The sequence below is a fragment of the Paroedura picta genome, chromosome 9, assembly GCF_049243985.1.
Source record: "Paroedura picta isolate Pp20150507F chromosome 9, Ppicta_v3.0, whole genome shotgun sequence".
Taxonomy (NCBI): domain Eukaryota; kingdom Metazoa; phylum Chordata; class Lepidosauria; order Squamata; family Gekkonidae; genus Paroedura; species Paroedura picta.
In genome coordinates this window covers 29,187,996-29,206,154 of record NC_135377.1, presented here as the reverse complement: position 1 = coordinate 29,206,154, position 18,159 = coordinate 29,187,996, and the positions used below count along the sequence as shown (strand labels likewise).

At 40.4% G+C, this 18,159-nt stretch overlaps 1 protein-coding gene across 19 annotated transcripts in view; it reads right to left on the bottom strand.

Annotated features, from left to right (window-relative positions):
• LOC143844664 (uncharacterized) overlaps positions 1-18,159 on the bottom strand; it is a 209,860-nt gene that overhangs the window by 117,402 nt on the left and 74,299 nt on the right. For 5 of the 19 annotated variants that reach the window (XM_077352108.1, XM_077352103.1, XM_077352106.1 and 2 more), the window contains 2 exons: positions 11,451-11,514; positions 10,180-10,397 (listed from right to left, as the gene is read on the bottom strand). The exons of 8 other annotated variants lie outside the window; for them this stretch is intronic. In XM_077352108.1, the coding sequence (XP_077208223.1) occupies positions 10,180-10,397; positions 11,451-11,484 (252 nt within the window). In that variant the 5' untranslated portion in view covers positions 11,485-11,514. Of the gene's footprint in view, positions 1-98; positions 220-10,179; positions 10,398-11,450; positions 11,515-18,159 lie in introns of all 19 variants that reach the window. 6 more of the 19 variants (XR_013234081.1, XR_013234083.1, XR_013234078.1 and 3 more) reach the window with 3 other exon arrangements.

Sequence of the window (18,159 nt, the reverse complement as noted above, 5' to 3'; positions counted from 1 at the left end):
AAGAACTTAAAGACTACTTACAAACAAACCAAAGATCCTTGAAATACATATACAAGAAATTATGCTAAGGCAGGGGAAGCAGGGGAAGCTATAGTTACCCTCATAACATGGAGAAAAAGTCCACAGAATCAACAGGGACTACTCATCAAGTTTGCAGATGACACCAAATTGGGAGGACTGGCAAATACTTCAGAAGATAGAGACAGAGTTCAACGAGATCTGAACACAATGGAAAAATGGGCAAATGAAAACAAGATGCAATTTAATAAAGATAAGTGTAAAGTTCTGCATCTGGATCAGAAAAATGAAAGGCATGCCTACTGGATGGGGGATATGCTTCTAGGTAACACTGTGTGTGAATGAGACCTTGGGGTACTTGTGGATTGTAAGCTAAACATGAGCAGGCAGTGTGATGCAGCGGTAAAAAAGGCAAATGCCATTTTGGGCTGTATCAACAGGGGCATCACATCAAAATCAGAAGATGTCATAGTCCCATTGTATACGGCACTGGTCAGACCATACCTGGAGTACTGTGTGCAGTTCTGGAGGCCTCACTTCAAGAAGGACATAGTTACAATTGAAAGGGTACAGAGGAGAGCGACGAGGATGATCTGGGGCCAAGGGACCAAGCCCTATGAAGATAGGTTGAGGGATTTGGGATGTTCAGCCTGGAGAAAAGGAGGTTGAGAGGGGACATGATAGCTCTCTTTAAGTATTTGAAAGGCTGTCACTTGGAGGAGGGCAGGATGCTGTTTCTGTTGGCTGCAGAGGAAAGGACGCGCAGTAATGGGTTTAAACTACAAGTACAACAATATAGGCTAGATATCAGAGAAAAAAATTTACACTCAGAGTAGTTCAGCAATTGGAATAGGCTGCCTAAGGAGGTGGTAAGCTCCCCCTCACTGGCAGTCTTCAAGCAAAGGTTGGATACACACTTTTCTTGGGTGCTTTAGGATGCTTTGGGCTGATCTATGATTCTAACAAAAAAGGCCAGAATATCAAAGGAGAAAAGGGGTAGCCTGCTTGCAAGTAGGCTGTGTATGCAGGACATCCAAAGGACACACACACAGCCAGGTGCTAGGTGTTCTACTTTTATAGGAAAAATTGTACCCTTGGGCTTTGCCTGACGTGATAGTCCCTAAAACAATGCACCTGTGCACAATGTAACAATGCACAAGAATGTGATTTCTTGTGTATAAGTAAGCTAGGAGGGATCTAATGAGTTTGTCCAGAATGAGGAAGGCATGGTGGAAGATGTTTCCCAGGAACCAAAAATAACCATGATTGCTATACCAGAGCATGTTTTCTATTGAGTTTTGTAGGTGTGAAGGGAAGATGAGACTGGGAGTTGATGAGATTAGTAGCACTTTTCCTGGCAATCCTATTGTCCTGAAGATATGCATCTCTCCTTTGGGTGGGCAGAGAAAGTGCATTAGTGTAGCAGCTTCTCCAATCCCACTGATCTAATTTAGACTCCAGGAAAGACCTGGAGACCTGAGCTGGCTGGTGCCCATGTTTTCTGCTTGGGAGCAGATCATGTATTTTTTGCGTTTAGATGCATTTGCCATCAATTTGAAAGTCCAGTTCTGCCAGACAGGGTGCTGCAAATGTAATATTTGAGATATTCTGGAAGGGTATTTATATTTGACTGACTATAAACTAGCCCTCAAAGTGAGAAGAGGTTTGGCTACTAACAATGTTGAGATTTATGATACAAGAATCCTAAGAAGCCTCACTATCTGTGGCAGTTACCAGATGTTGCTATTGCAGTGGCTGGTTTTATTAAACTGAGTGAGCTGTTTCAAGGCCTGATTGTCAGTTAAAAGGGTATGGGCAATCACTTAGTAATGTGTGAAATAAATACATCTTTACCATGTGTTTTATACTACCTCCCTTGTTCTATAAGTACCCTTTTCATGTTGGTACTTCAAAGAAATGATTTGTTCTGTCTCAGCAATTTCACGATAGCTACATTATAAAGCATATGGGACCGAATAGGTCTTTGCGCCCAACACAGCACAGGGAATTTGTAGAGTATTTCAAGATTGAAATATGATAACTCATATTTACAGGAAGCATTTATGCGAACTAGCCTTCATTAAAAAAAACCAAAGAAAATGCTAGTTTTCAAGCAATAGGGCAGGCTTTTGTGAAACCCTGGGGTTTCTTGACAGCCCTGGAAAGGTTTCCCGAATGGGTGGGAATTATTTTAAAATATATTTTTTAAATATGCTAAACATTTATCTGATGATACGATCATATATGGTCATGTCTACCTGCCTCCCTGTCCAAGAGTGGCCAGTGATGGGACTAGAGGGGGTGGGAAGGGGAGGGGCCCTGGGTGGGCGTGTACACAGCTATGCTTCCCAGCCATATTCTGCATGATCACACCACTTCTCGAGGTTCTCAAAGCCTGAAGAATGTTTCAGAGGTTCCTCAATGGTGATAAAGTTGAGAAAGGATGCAATAGAGTATTGTAAATACTTACAAGGAATTATGTATCTTCTTTTTATGCTCATAATGAGGTAGGTTAAAAAGTGATAGCTAATTAGCAATTTGAACCAAGACTTCCCCAATTATATAGTTGGACCATTCCACCACACTGCCTTTCAAGCACCTTGTAACACAAAATGATAGGCACTAGATCTATATACCCCATGTTATCCATTCACATCTCTTTTGTAAGCAAGAGACAACAAATATTTACTTTGGAATTGAAGATATGCACAAGTACCTTGGAAATGTTTTCATCTCTACATTAAAACTAACATTATGCAATATACATATTTTAAATAATCAAGTGTACACTGTACATGGCTTGTATGTGTGTTCACTGTAACTTGTGAGTAGAGCTACTGTGAAAGTTTTACCACTTTGAGAATAAATGTAGTAGTTTGGCTTAAGACAGAAAAAAAACCTTTCCCAACATTTCCTTCCTTGTGTTTACTGACAGCAGTGGTGGCAGTAATGGTTGACAAAGGGCCATCATTTCCTTTGACCAAAATATTTAAGGCTGGTCTTGAAGTGATTATGGCTCCTCAGGCTCTGACAGAGTTTGGCTTTTATCTTTAGTGAGCCTCACTGTGCAGGTATTCAGACTGGACCTGTCAGTTGGAGGCATCAGATATGTGTCCCAAACACTAGGCCTTCAAGGTAAAGTTGTCTATACACTGGAAAGTTGGCTATAGTACCCCCCCCCCCCCCGTTGTTGTTCATGCTGTTGTAGCATGACCAGGTAATTCAACTCAGGGAACAAGAATGAAGAACAAATGTGAAGTGATGGTCCCTGGAAGAAAGGACGGGGGGGGGGGGGGAGAGAAAGAGTGGGATTTTTTATTTATATACCGCTCTCTCTCAGGATTGGCGTCTCAGAGTGGTGAACAAGAAATACAATTTCCAAAATAAGTAAATAGTAATAGAACTATAGCATAATAATATAAAACAAAACCATAATAATATAAAACAGTTTTAAAGTTTCAGTGATTGTCACTGCTCAGCTCCAATGATGTTATGTTCTGGCCTGTCAATATAAGTGGGGGGGGGAGAGGAAGGTGGTTAGGTGCTCTGGGGCCATATAAAGTGCTACTAGCTTTGCTAGGCATAGGTGAAAAAATGCCCCCTATGGAGGAATTTCCCAGAAACACATGTGAACCCTCAGAAAAAGATGTTTCTGACCATGCCCAAAACAGTTCTCTAGGGTCAGTATTTATAATTCAAACTGAAGGTCAAGCTTACTGTTCTTACATTGGTAGTCACGCCTGTTGGGGATGGAATATCCTGATTTTACAATTTAGGATTTTGTTTCACAGAGTGCCATATTAGGTTATATTTTAATACCGACAATAGCCTTCTTAACTACCTCATAAAGCACAGTGTCATTACTATTTGACCCTTTCTTGCCATTCCAGCTGTTCTGAGCATGGCATGGACACCGCTGCCAGGTCATAGGGATAGGGTGATTAGGTGGTATGTGTCACAATGAACAGTACCTATGGTGTTACAGTTGAAACAGATCCAAATGTGCACAAATCTTTAAAGGACTTGCTTTAGATCTAAACACCACAGAGACTTGGTTGTCTGCTACTCATTTAACCTTTGGTTTAGTTTACAGGTTTAATTGGTTGTGGTTGGGGCTTTTACCCATACAGAGATGTGTCACAAGACTTATTTTGAGCCCTTATGGGTGGAGTAGAGGTTGTATGGTTTTTGATTGAACACAGAATTGTTTTCGAAGCTCATTTTCTTTCCCTCTTTAAATTTAGCTGTGGCTTGGCTTCCTCATAAACTCTTTGTTCATTAAAACTTCTAGTGACTTCTGTTGACAACAGAGGAACTCTTCAACTCAAGTCAGTCCCTTCCAAGTGCAGCACATATTCTGGTTTGCATTTTAAAAGTTGTTCTTCAGTATTATCCTTGAAACAATATGCTGCTGCCCACAAAAATACCAGAAAATATTTTGACAGAAAGAGCACATTGGTCGGACTAATGGTGATTTTTATATGAACGCATCCATTTTCTACGAACAATAAATAAATAATGATAATTAAAGACCTTGCTTGGCATTGCCCGAAATGTATACATAAGCTAGAGCCCAGCCAAACCTACTCAGCCACTTTGGGGTTTACCAAAAGAGAAAAGCACAAGAGGTTTTATTTTTATTTGGAAACATTTTCTGTATGATGATGGAAATGTTCATAGATCTTCACTGGGTCCAGAAGACCCCAAGCAAGTTCTAAAGCAGGGGTAGTCAAACTGCGGCCCTCCAGATGTCCATGGACCACAATTCCCAGAAGCCCCTGCCAGCGAATGCTGGCAGGGGCTTCTGGGAATTGTGGTCCATGGACATCTGGAGGGCCGCAGTTTGACTACCCCTGTTCTAAAGGAATGAGTCTGAAGAAGCTGCCGAATCTTGGGAACAGGCTGCTATAAAGGTCACCAAAGCTGAGATTCAGTGGTAAAGCACTTTGTATACAGCAAGTCCCAGGCTCAGTCCCGTGCACCGCCTGGTATTTTTTATTTAGAATATTTATAAACTGCCACTCCAGAGAACTTCCTCAGCATAATTCACAAAGTAAAACATTCTAAAATCATTTAAAGCTTAAAGTAATTAAAACTGTATGACAAAACTATTAAAAATCCAGCCAGAGAATAATATGTATATTTTAAAAATCAGACCTCTTAGGCAAAAATCAGGTAAAAGGAAATGCTTTGACTTGTTGCTTAAAAGAGAATATGTCAGGTCCTAGGTAGCCTCAAAGTGAAGAACATTCCACAGGTGTGGTACTACTATGCAAAAAAAACCTTGTCCCTTAGTCACCTCCTGCCTCACCTCTGCAGGCAGGGACACAGAGAGAAGGGCTTGTAAGGGATTAGATAAATGGGTAGTGTGAAAGATCTCCATCTGAGACCCTGGAAAATATAAGGCAGTTTCCATGTGTTCAAGGGTCTGAAGTAGTTCAGCAGCTCGTGGTCAGATGCACTAAGTGCTACAGTTGACAGGTCCAGGGTGAGAAATTCCTGGAGATTTGGGGGTGGAGTCTGGGGACAGCGGGAGTTGGGGAGGGGAGAAAGCTCAGCTAGTTTTAATGCCAAGCAGCCATTTTTTCCAAGGGAACAGATCTCTGTGGGCTGAAGATCAATTATAATTCCAGGAGACCTCCAGGTTCTATGGCCTGAGGTCATGAGACCAACCAGTTTTATGCGCCTGTTCTTACCCCTCACCATATCTATTGGCTGTGGGTCGAGCAACTAGTTACATAGACTGAAGGAATGGCTTGTTAAAATACTTATGGGATAACTTGTCTCATAAAATAAATCCGATCAAATAGCTAGATCTAGGGCTAAACAACTACTTTTTCCGTGGTTAGAAGATGTTCTTAAGCATGACTCTTTTGTTATGACAAAGGAACTATACTGCTCCTCTTTTTCAAGGCTGAGCAATTATTTTGGCCCCTGCTGGAACTGCATGTTTCTGAAGCTGTAATAATACCTCTACAATATAACCTTTAAAAAATTAACTTTAGGACTGGTTTTGAATTTCTCATCTCTGCTTTTTCAGTCCAAAGATCTCCATTTTAATTTCACTTCTAATGGCAATCAAACCTCCATTTGTTGTTTGTTTTTAATTTATGCCAGTTGCTAATTCCCCACACTATTTTTTTCCATAAACTGTACTATGTCATTCAACTTTATTTTCACATCCATGTCATGAATGAACGTGGAGCTTTCATGCTCATAACTGCCAGTTGTAGCATACTAATAAAACTAATGCAGGTCTTCTACTGTTCGAGGCACTTGCTGCATGCTTCATCTGTGCCACCTTTTCCTCTCCCCCTTCTCACTGGGGGGTGCTCATAGCGGTTCCATCTCAGACCATTTCCACACAGAGGCGTAAAATGCTTGCCATCTCCTGCTTGCAAATGCATGATAGGAAACCATACGTTTGTACATTTCCTTATGAGAGATCCCTCTCGCATTATTCTGCCGCCTCTTCGCACCTTTTCCCTTCCCGACAAAGCCCCAGAGAAGCCTAAAACATGGACAACCTGCACTTCTCCCGCTCCTTGGGTTGTCAGTCAACGCAAGCCACCAATCCCTTCACAGTGGTTGATTTGGGGATTCAAACTTCCGTCCCACCCCCGCAAGTATCAAAATTAATAATAATTTAAAAAAAACCCTCCACATTGCTATTGGGAAACGCTACAACAGCAAAACATTTTTTAAAAACCTTTCACTCCCACATTGCTACAGGATGACGCCACAACAACAAAACATTTTGTTAGATGCCTTTTTGGGATACTTTGTATAATGGTTTCTCTTTATGTTTGAGTGCATTTATGATAGACTGGCCATGGTAACTGGAACCAAATAATGTGTAGTCTCAATAAAGATTCAAAACTCAGAGCACGGACACCAAGCTAACAGTGAGATGGCTGTTTCATCACACACACACACACACACACACACACACACACACTTCTTTCCCTGTTCATACCCCACCACCAGAAAACACAAGCAGGAATGTGTTTTAGCTGTCCAATCCCAATATAACCATGCACAATGAAGATAACACTTTATTTGTACTGAGGACACGCTGCTTTGTGGTCCCATAGCAACGTGGACTGTGCCATTCCCCCCCCCCCCCCATATTCAAACCAGAAATGGAGAGGGGAGGGCTGGTGCAAGGAATGCAAAATGCTACTGAGACTGTCGCACGTTTCTCCCTTCAGACAGGCTTGCCCCTGTTTACCCTTCGATTTGCAGTGCAACAATAAAAGGAAATCGTTTTTTGGCGAGTTTTCTCATTGCAGACCATCTCCTGCAAACCCGTGGGTTGCTGTGGACATCCTGTGGAAGCAGCACTAAAACCTGCGAGCAATGAGAGGCTGTGCAGTGACAAATTCCTCATGCGGAAATGGTCTCAGTCACCCAGCTGTAGAGTATCTTCTTTCCCAACAGCAGGAGGAGGAGGAAAAGAAGTAGCTTTGATGCAGACAAGAGACTGTGGAAAGACATTGACCTGCAACTGAGTGATTTCTTTTCCTACTGTTTTATTGGCTGTCTGACTGCCAGGGATACCACCTCCCTCTTCTGCTCTTGAAACAGTGCCCTATAGCCAAATGTCTGAAGGAAGCAGTACAACTTCTAGCAGTTCCAGGCTACTGGCAGCATGGTGTTTGTTCCCTCAACAAGAGAGGTGGCAAGAGACAAGAATGCAGGAGCTCACTTGTTGCTATGACTGTCAAGGCCAGAGATGCCAGGGACTGGGAATCAGAACCCAAGAACTAATGAAATCAAGCAGGAAACAAGAGTCACAAAGAACACAGAAGCACAGACTACACCAAATCATTCAACAGGATCCAATGTTAACAAGCTAGATTAGAGTCCAAAAGCACTTTGACGACCAACAAGATGTTCAGGGTATAAGTTTTTGAGTGTCAAAGTTCCCTCCTGTCCCTCACAAGCTTATACCTCAAATATCTTGATAGTCTCTAAGGTTTTACTGAACTGGAATCTAGCTGTTCTACCACAGATCCTCACAGAGCTACCCTCTGAAACCAAGGTTTGCAAGGAAAGCCAGGCACAGCAGTAAGACTAAGGCCCCTACTGGAATATCCAGACGTTTTATAACATTCTGCTGCAAGAAGCCAAGAGGATGCGTGCATGCATAAGCCCAGACACAGCTGCAAATGTAGGGTCACACCACATGGGGCAGCTCAGTTCCTCATCTAAAAGCCCAGCAGCTCCTGATAATAGCACAAACCAGTCCTGGATTTGATTATATGCTACAACCATATGTACATCAAACAGGGAACTCAAAGAACCAAGGGTCTCATTTTGATGTATTTTTACCTATCCTGAAACAATGTTTAAAAAGGCGATCTACCACTAGAAGCCTGAGGTGGATCAGTCTGTTCTATTGCCTCTGAACCATATCACTTTATTTACCTTTTTATTTCCACTGATCAGGTTGTTAATGATCAGTAATAGAACAATGGCAGAATAGTCTAATTAACCCAGCTATGATTTAATTTTTTTCAAACTGATCAGGATTTTTAGCAATTAATACAATAGAAGTATTTTGAGCTTTTATGAACACACATATACATAAAAAGAAAACAAGAGAATGGGTCAAAGGAAAACAATCTGTGTTAGAGATACAGTTAATGATGAAAGGTTTCTACTTTTGCAAATATATTTTTTCTTTGTACATGTTTAAATAGATTTTATATTCTATAGCCAGTAAAAATTTTAAGACTAACAAAATAGATATAGCCTACAAGCTGTATAGGGAAAAGGCTTTGATTACAATAAAATTGCAGAAAAATGTGTCATTAAGAGGCATTGGACAGACATAAAACCTAACCTTTTGAGCTGAGAAATACTTAATATTCTCTACATGATCATGCAAGGGGAAATTCTTTGGTATGGAATAGCTATTTTCCTGGTAAGGAGGCTATTTCATCAATGATTTATTCCTGAGAAGTAATAGGTCGTTTAAAATGGTGGTTTAAAAAGTTAGGCCTTTTTTGTTTAATTTTCTTACAGGCAGTTGGTAATTATCATGGGCTTGCAGTTTCTCTGGAATGCTGTGGAGGGTTAGATGGCAATGGAACTCTGCTTTATAGGGTAATTAAGACAGCAGACATGGTTATTAAATACATCATGCTAAACTGAACTGGAATGCTGTGAAATAAAATCCAAAATCATAAATAAAACGTGGGTATCCTTGCAAAGAAGAGAGGATGGGGGGGGGGCCCCTTCTACAATCATCTCTGTAGTAAACAACATTGCCTGACTGTTATCTGAAACTTTGGCTGTTTAAGTTCCTAAAGATTTGCTAAATGTTAGAACACTTTTTAAAACTAAAAAAAAAATCAAAACGAATGTTTCCATCACAGTGTACTTTGAGATGCAGTACAGTAATCAAAATTCAGCCTCTTCGCTCTCACTCTATCAAAAGAATGTGGAAAAAACCCACAATGAATAGAACCTTCTGTGTTCTTAATTACCAAGCGTCATGCTCTGGAAAATATGTACCAAAATAGGATGATGGATGTAAGTTTAATGTGAATAACAAAGGAAGCTGGGAGAATCTCTTAGAGAGTGCCATGGGACAGTGGCCCCTGTTTAAGGCCTTAGCCAGGTGTGTGTTTAGCTGTTTCATGTATGCGTCTTTGTGCACTTATATCTGCAAGTCACAAAAAAGAAGCACTGTAAAAACTATTATTTCAGCAGTGTTGGCTCCAAAGCTAGGAACACTATAACATTTATCAAAATGGCTGAACTGAGGAAGAATTTCCCCTCACTTAAAAAAGAAATTAAGAAAAATCATTATGTCTTTTCTAGTAACGAGTATACCAAATGCCTTCTTAAGATTTGGTGCAATTTAAAACTCATCTCCTGAAAGTCCCAATCTATTTAGTACTTGGTTTCCAAGATATGCACTGTGGCACTAGGAAAGAAATAGACAGGTAGACACCAACTCTTGCGACTGAATAGGTCATAGCTTTAAGAAACAAACATGATGGCTCTAATATGCTAGCTTTCAAGATCAGGATGGGAAAGATTGTTATAATATGTCCGGTTGAGTTGCAAAGGAACAGTGGCATGGACAGCTGGCCAAGATTCCTCTCTGGCACAATTAATCTCATGCTGAAACTTCACTTGATAAATTACCTGGGTTTTTTTGCTGGTAGAATCAGGTGTGATGTTGGTTCCCACTAAAACTGCTTCCAGTCCTGTTGATATTTTCACTATCATAGTCAGCAGTCCGATTTGTAGTCCACTCTGGTTTGTGAGTGTCCTGCTATCCTCCATGTCAGCTGTGGACCCTTTGATGGGGCCTTCCTGTACCCCCCTTACAGCTGGTATTGTCCACATCCACAGTGCTCCTCCTGACAAATGTTGTGCCAGAAGAATAAAACAGCTAATTAACCAAACAGCAAAATCTAATCAGTTAAACAAACCCCCAATTTCATAGTAATGAACAGTGCAGGGATACTAACACCCAATAGAAGTAACCCAAAAATAACCCCCCTGAAAGATCAACTAGCCCAAGCTCAGTGTTCACTGTCTCTGTAGTCCAACGGACCATTCGATTAAGCAGGATTGGTATTTATACTGACTCCATTCTCAGCTCTCTCAAAATCCTGGGACAAACCCTGGGTCTAATAAACCTTTCAATTATTGCAATCCTTGTTCTGTGAGGCCCACCCAATCTGTCCCTTCCTTCTTTTAAGCAACCACTCTCAGTCTTAGCTATTGAAGCAACCCCTACTTCCAGCCCAGAAGCTTGAATGTGCATATTTACTAGAGAAGTCATTGCATCACTAGGAGGAAAGTACTAGGCTTTTTTTATTTTAAGAAAATAAATATTTCCAATTCTAGCTGTAAAACTGGAAGCCAAAATGTGTAGTTGACAGGCATGCAGCCAGAGGACTTGAGATCCCTGGCCATTCCATCAGAGCAGTCTTCCTATTTCCACATGGAACACATTTTAAGTTAACAATGTGTTGTTTGGCAACGGGATTGTTTTTCTTTGGCATCGAGTTGTCTCGTTTCTTTCTTTCTTTAAAAAAAATGCATTTTCTGACTGATTATTTGTATATATGCATACATACATATAGTGGATCTCGGCATTCTTTTGAACTTAAAAAAAAAGAGTTGTTAATTTTTAAAAAGAAAAAAGTTTATCTTCAACCATTATTTACCAGGGCAATGTTGGAACATTTATAATTGGTTCATTAGAAGATGACCAAAAGTAGACTATCAAATATTCTGTTCTTACTTCCATGAATATTTAGCCATGTATAGAATGGTGATAGGGCTCACTCATCGTAGAAATTACCTTAAGATAGGGGAGAAAAGTGGAACCCCTGCCCAATCCCAAACATGTGATATAGGCATGGGTCCTCTGAATTTTTACATGACAACAATCTACTCAATACCTTCACAAATGCTCACCGACCATTTTGAGCACATAGAGCTTTCCCCTCTTCTTGGTGGCTCTAACTGGGCAGAAAGGCAAAATAAATAGTTGCAATTAATTAATTACCCTTCCAAAACAGCCAAGTCCAGTCTACCACGCAACTTTTCCAATTCTTGAGATCAAAAATTCTGAGTGGGGCCTAGGAGCAGAACAAACCTTTTCTGGAGGGTGGACTCTAGCAGTATTTCCCCCCCCCCCATTTCCTGAAACCGGCCTATTAGATAAAACGTACCACTAAAAGGAAAGGTGCTGAAGGAGGGGGGAAACCCAAACTTGCCACTTGATTCTGTTGCAACTGACCCCACAACAGGCTATCAAGTTCTGCCATTATTTTGATTTTCAGTTTGCAATACTGCTATCACACCCTATACCACAAATTGCTTTTAAAGGAGCCATTGGTTTTAAAAGAAGCTTGGAAAGTTAGAGGACTGAACTGACAATCAGACTACTTTTCAGATAACATTTTGCCTGAGATCCACTGGACTGTTTTGACAGCTGGACTATTTTGATGGTGTGTTTTGTATTATGTAGATTGACTACAAACATTTCCATAAAGCATCAGGATCACATGATGAAATGTGTGGGATAACTGTGAATGGGTATTTTAGAAACTAAAAAGAAAGAAATATAGAGAAAGGGGGAGGCTTGGCTTGCACCCAGAGGTAATCCAGCAGGCACCTATATTGTGTTTGTATTTTCCCTCTACTGAGATAATGCTATTGCAGGGGTTAGGCCATCTGTATTTTTAAAAATGCAGGGAAACATCCATTCAATTACTCTAGCACCATGGCCACATTCTGACATAACATGTAGCTTGACCCTCAGTCCCAACTTTGTAACCTATGTTTAATTTCATTTTAATGAAGGACTTCATTAATCTCTGGCCTCCATGTTTCCAGGCTACAGAAAGTGTGTGGCTCTGAAACAGTTTGCCCCGGAAAATACAACATTGCTGGTCGTCTAACAGGCCTTCTTATGTTATTACACTTGAATAGTCACACCTCCTTTCTCTTTCTGTTCTTTCTTTTAATTTATGGTTCATGGATAGGAGAGAATCTGCCTTGTAATGCAATGTTGCCTGTCTTGCATGCTTTTGTTGAACTTTCATGATACCTGCCAACATTATTTGAACATGCATATGTTTGCTACATTTTTCAATGTACTCCCCCGCAAGTATTTAAAGGCTGTGCTGCAAAGGAAAGGAAAGAAAAAGCTAGACTGGTCAGCCTATTAACAATCTCTGTCTCTATTTTCCAAACTCTGCCCCTATTTGTCCAAAACGTATTTATAGCCCACTAAAGCAGTCAGATGGAATGCTACTTATTCAGGCATTTGTTGCTGATTTATCCATTTCTGGCTATTTCAGCAGGCAATCTGAAGGAGCAGAAATGCAAATGTGCCAGGCATTGGTTCCACTTGCAGCGGGACAGATCATTGCGCCAGCTACTGTTGTGAGACCAGATAGAGCTACTGCTGCCTACGTAAAAGAGAACCATTAAGGAGAAGTTGTTTATTTCTGCTTCTGCCGAAATCATAAACACCAGCCATGAGCCTGACAGCGCAAGCTGTGCTGCCGTAAATTCTACTACTTTGCTGGCCATTCCGAGCTGCCCAGTAAAAGTTACTGTAGCTAAATCCCATATACATTTCATGAAATAATCCTGCTTAGAAGATGGTATCATATTCATGCACAGCAGGGTGTGCAAAAGCCTATAAATCAAAACACAGAATCTGAAATAACTATATATATATACATATATATATATGTATAAAGAATCTCTGCAAATTTAACCATGACCCTTTTGCCAGACAATAGGCCTTCAGATGTTTTGCAACTTAGCAGACACCAAGGAATTTTGTTTGGAAGTGATAGCTACTGTCTATGTAATATTTAGGACCTATTCATGAAGCATCTGGCAGAAAATAAAAGCGTTTCCTCCTCGAACATATGCTAAAGAAGGATGTGGTCCTATGCCTGCTCCTCCTCTTCTGACTTTTTGCAAATAGCACAACATAAGAGACAGTTGTTTCTGGCTGCCCTGCTGCCTGTCATGGCTGTCAAGTGAAATCCCATGAATTATGGCTCTTCCAGATGTGAGAGATTTCCAGGCTGCCTTAAAACTGCCTGTGGTTTGTGCTGCTGGAGAGGAGAGAAAGGAGATTAAACTTCATCTCATCAGTGCAATCTGAAAAGATCACACAGAGGACTAATAATTGCAGCTTTTTTCATTCCAAAGCTGGACCTGAGAGGCGTTCCTGTTTTTGTTTCAGGGGTATGTCACATTAAGCTTGTTTGAAGACACTGATTAAGGTCAAGCAATGTTTAAAAAACATCTGCCCCCTCCAAATAATATTTTTAAGAAAAGAAAATGGTATCGCTGCCCCTGCATAAATGCCCTGTTCTCCGAACAACAACAAAATGCAATTTATTTTTAGCTAGGATCAAAAGGAAGGGAATGAATTGAGCCCTGCTATTCTAGACTGTCAGCGCTACTTAGCCCAAGCTTATGTAGAATACAAATGTTTACTTAAAATTAGGAAGTTCTCTAATTCTGAAGAAACACTCATAAAATAATCACTTAACACTTCTTCTTTTCCATAAAAGGAACTGGTCTCACACTGACTTCTCTGCAAAGTATCTTGTATATCTCTTTTTTGGAGTGCTATTTTTTTGTAATGGTTTGATATGATAGCTTCGTACTAGACACATCTGCTTACAGAGTTTCAGGTTAATCAGAATGCTTTATGACCAGGACTTATTTATGCACTGTTTCCTGAAATTTTGAAAGTACATGATAAAGCTTCACAGAAGACAATGTACACCAGCCACTCCAGAAAGCAACATACCAGTTTAACTAGAGGTTTCCATAACTGTTTCCAGAATGATTCTGAAAATCAATTATGATCACTTCATACACTGTTTAAGTCCCGAGGGAACAGACCTAAATAAGTCATTACATTCCCATTCCCTTTGATGTAAAGAAACATATACATAACACCTGGAAATTATAATTTAAATTATAGTTGAGACCTAAACTAAAAATTCTGCTTTAAAAAACTCCAACATGCAGGCATACTTTTTGAAATAGTTACCACGAGAATTCAGCGTTACGGAAATCATGGGGCCTTTAACTTTTTTGTAGCTTCAGCCCTATTAGAAAATATTAATTATAGATAAGAAAAATACAGTGCTTGAAGAACACATGGAAATAATTAACAAGCATATGTGTCTTAGATCAGGATGTAATTGCCCTGAGTCGACCTAGGCAGCTTTTTGAAAAGCTGACGTAGCTAGTTTAAGTAATAGTGTTGGCTACCAGATGTAAAACCAACCTCCGCGGCCAGCTTCCCTTTCCATTTGAGATCAGGCCTTTCACAAAGGCTCGCTAAAGTGAGGGAATACCAGTAAAACAGTGATGAAAACCACAGGTACAACTGCCTGTAAGTGGCTCACATGAAAAGCATTTACTGCTTTTCATGTACATATATTAAACGAGAGTAGGAAAGAAACCTTCATTGAAAATGCATTAATTATTTGACACTGCTTTTCTTCAGTGCTTAAAAAAAAAAGAATTGCAATTGGATGCAAGTGAAAGATTACAGTTGGGGGAAAAAATGATCATCATTCTTGAGGGAGGCTCACAGAGCCTTTTTTATGTTCTGTGTGAAGTTGTCTCGAACTGAAACCTCTGCTCCTTAAGGATTAAGGGATTGAAAAGCAACGAGGGAAGCTGCTGTAATTTAAACCCAGTCATTCTCTAGCACAAAGGTGCAAAATGGCCTAAGCCCAGCCTGGTTTCCTTGCTAGCTTGGCTATGAAATAATTTCACCTTTTGAAAGTTTTGTACTATTAACATTCCAAAGGCACCATTATCTTTAAAGCAGATTCCACCCCTCCCCCTTCTCCTGGTTTTAAGCATGAGATCAGAGCTGCAAGACACTTCTTTGGGTGGACATGGTTTCAAATTGCACTTTGTTACATTGCTGCAAAATTCCATCTATGCGATATGTAAAGAGATAAACCTTTAAGGTAAATTTCGTCAGTGAATGACACCGAGGTGGGTTTTCTTGTTTACAGTGTTATCTGGCTTTCATAAGTACTTCCCGAGGTTGCTCTTTCAAAGTAGTTTTCAGTTACTGGAGAGACTTGAAAAGGATCAAATGAAACAAAAAATTTTTTCCAGGGCTTCTGTCTGTGCTCCAGAGAAGGGAGACCATTATGTTATACTGAAGATAATTAATACATTCGCCAGACAGAAAAAAATACAGTTAATTACATGGCAACTGATTGTAGGTTCGGAGTTTCAGTAACAAAACGGCTGAATCCACATTTCAGGTCCTCTTTTAAAAAACAAACAAAAAACAAAATTTGAAACAGAACGTAAGCCTAATTAAGCAAACACCTTAAAATAGTTCCAGTGAGATCCTCTGTTGTCACTAAGCAAATTAAAAAAAAAAGAATTGTGGTCAGTGGTTTGAATTAGTACCATGTTCATTCTGATTTTGATTCTCCTTTTTCTAAGTCTACACTTGCAGCGGTATATGTGGCACTAAGGCGGTAGAATGCTGACAGGAAAAACTCTACCACTTCTGAATAGGGTTGGGTGAGACACACTACATCTGAGCATTTGCACATGCTTAAAAGCACTCCTGGAAGAAAAAAGAGACAATTTGCAGATCAGAAAAACACAATCCAATTCTGAGACTTCTATGCTGGTTTTGTATATGCAGGCATTTGTGGGGATGCTGCAGATTTTGTGGTGAACACATTTAACATTCATATTTACTGTGATCAGGCATGAGCCAACCACCATGTCTGTTCGGTTTTAGTTATCAAACGGCTCAGTTTCCTGCCAAATAGATATGCTTCTAGTATTTGTAAAAGTGTGCATGTGTGAAAACTGCACATGCACAAAAAAATGATGCCAATGCAACTACGATCATCCATTAATGTTGCAAAGGACTACTGGGATGAAAAACAAATAGCACAATTTGTTGTTGGTGCTGAGAAGAATAAACCAACATTTATTTATATGACTGACATATGTGATTTGTGACTGATGGGGAAACAGCATTCCATCTGATGGTGTGAGAACATGTCTGGGTGAAAATCCAGTTGCATGGCACGATACTGTACTATATATTACTCTGTATTATATTATACTAAAACAACCAACAAATGGTCAGAAGCTTCTGCAAAGCTTGGTGGCAAGGGTGCCCAGGAGCCATTCCAGGCCTGGCCGCAGCAGCAGTGGTATCCAGGAGCAGTTCCAGGCCCAACCACAGTGGCAGTGGTAGTCTAGGAGCTACTCCAGGGCCAGGGCAGCTCACAGTCACACCATAGCTGTCACAGCCAGGCCCAGAAGTGGTTACTGAAGGCAGGAGCTGTGTTGGGCTAGGCAATAGGAAGAGGATGGGATTTCCTCTTTATGAGTTTTAATAAGTGGAGGAGGATGGGAGGTGGTCAAGGGGCAAGAAAGGTAAGAAAAGGGGGGTAAGCAAGAAAAAGGGAGGGGAGATATAAAAAGGGAGGGTTAAGAAAGAGGAGGAAGATTGTTAGAGAAGGGGAAAGAGGGAAAGAAGCATAGACAGATGGGATGCAACCTCCCCATAATTTTCTCATGGGTCGCTACAACTTTCTTGTGGGTCCCCACTGGTGTTTTAAAACTAGTTCCATACATTCAGAATATTGATTCACAGGTTACGAAGCCCATGTGGTAGACATGAGGACAGACATGGTCTCTGAATTCCTGGCTGAAAACTTAATTACCAAGGACTCATAGGTCTGATTCAGAAATGGAATGGACATGAGGAAATTCTAGTGTGTCACTATGCAGGCAATTTTCTGCTATTGTTTCGTTCTTTTTTTTAAAAAATCCTACTATGCAATTTCTTGAGGGTAGGGGTTGGGTCTGAGGGTGGGGATTTACCCACCATGGATGGTACAAATGACAAGTTTACCTCCATGGCATTTTCCTGATTGGAAATGGCCCTGGGGAGTCACTATTGCCCTGTAAACAAAACTTACAGTGTAAACAAAACTTACCTTACTACATGCTAGTGTCTGCAACTATACAAAATTTTGGCCCTATTTCAACCATTTCAGGTTAGGTCAGGGAGACTTTCATCCCCGCTACTTGAGCACCATGGTCCCAATCTGGCCTCCACACATCTGTGAATCAAGTTGCCAGTGTAAAATGTCCCAGGCTACAACTAGTCATGTGTCTGTCATGTAACGTGTGAACTGATTGTCAGACAATTTATGCTGTCCAGTTTAGAAGGCCCAACTTCAGTTTGCGTAGGAAAACTTCCCTCAGCAAGTACATCCTCACATTTGTCAAACTTGTTCTTGTAGTGTTGCCAACCTGCTTCTACTTCTTTAAACAGGGGCTGCCCACTTTTTATATGGCTTTTTAATATGCACTTTTTAGCAACTTGACACACAAATATTAAGCAGGCAAACCTTTTCCAGGTATGGAAATCAAGCAATTTCCTTCCTTGCTTGTTTAGTTTAATTTTAAGTTTGTCCATAAGGAACATTCTAAGTAAAATACAAGAGAAACAATGTTTTTCTTGTAAAATATCACAAAATAAAAGGCAACAGCCAGAAAGAAGATATTAAAAACAACAGCCCAGTCATAACCCTATCCTTCCCCCACATCAATATA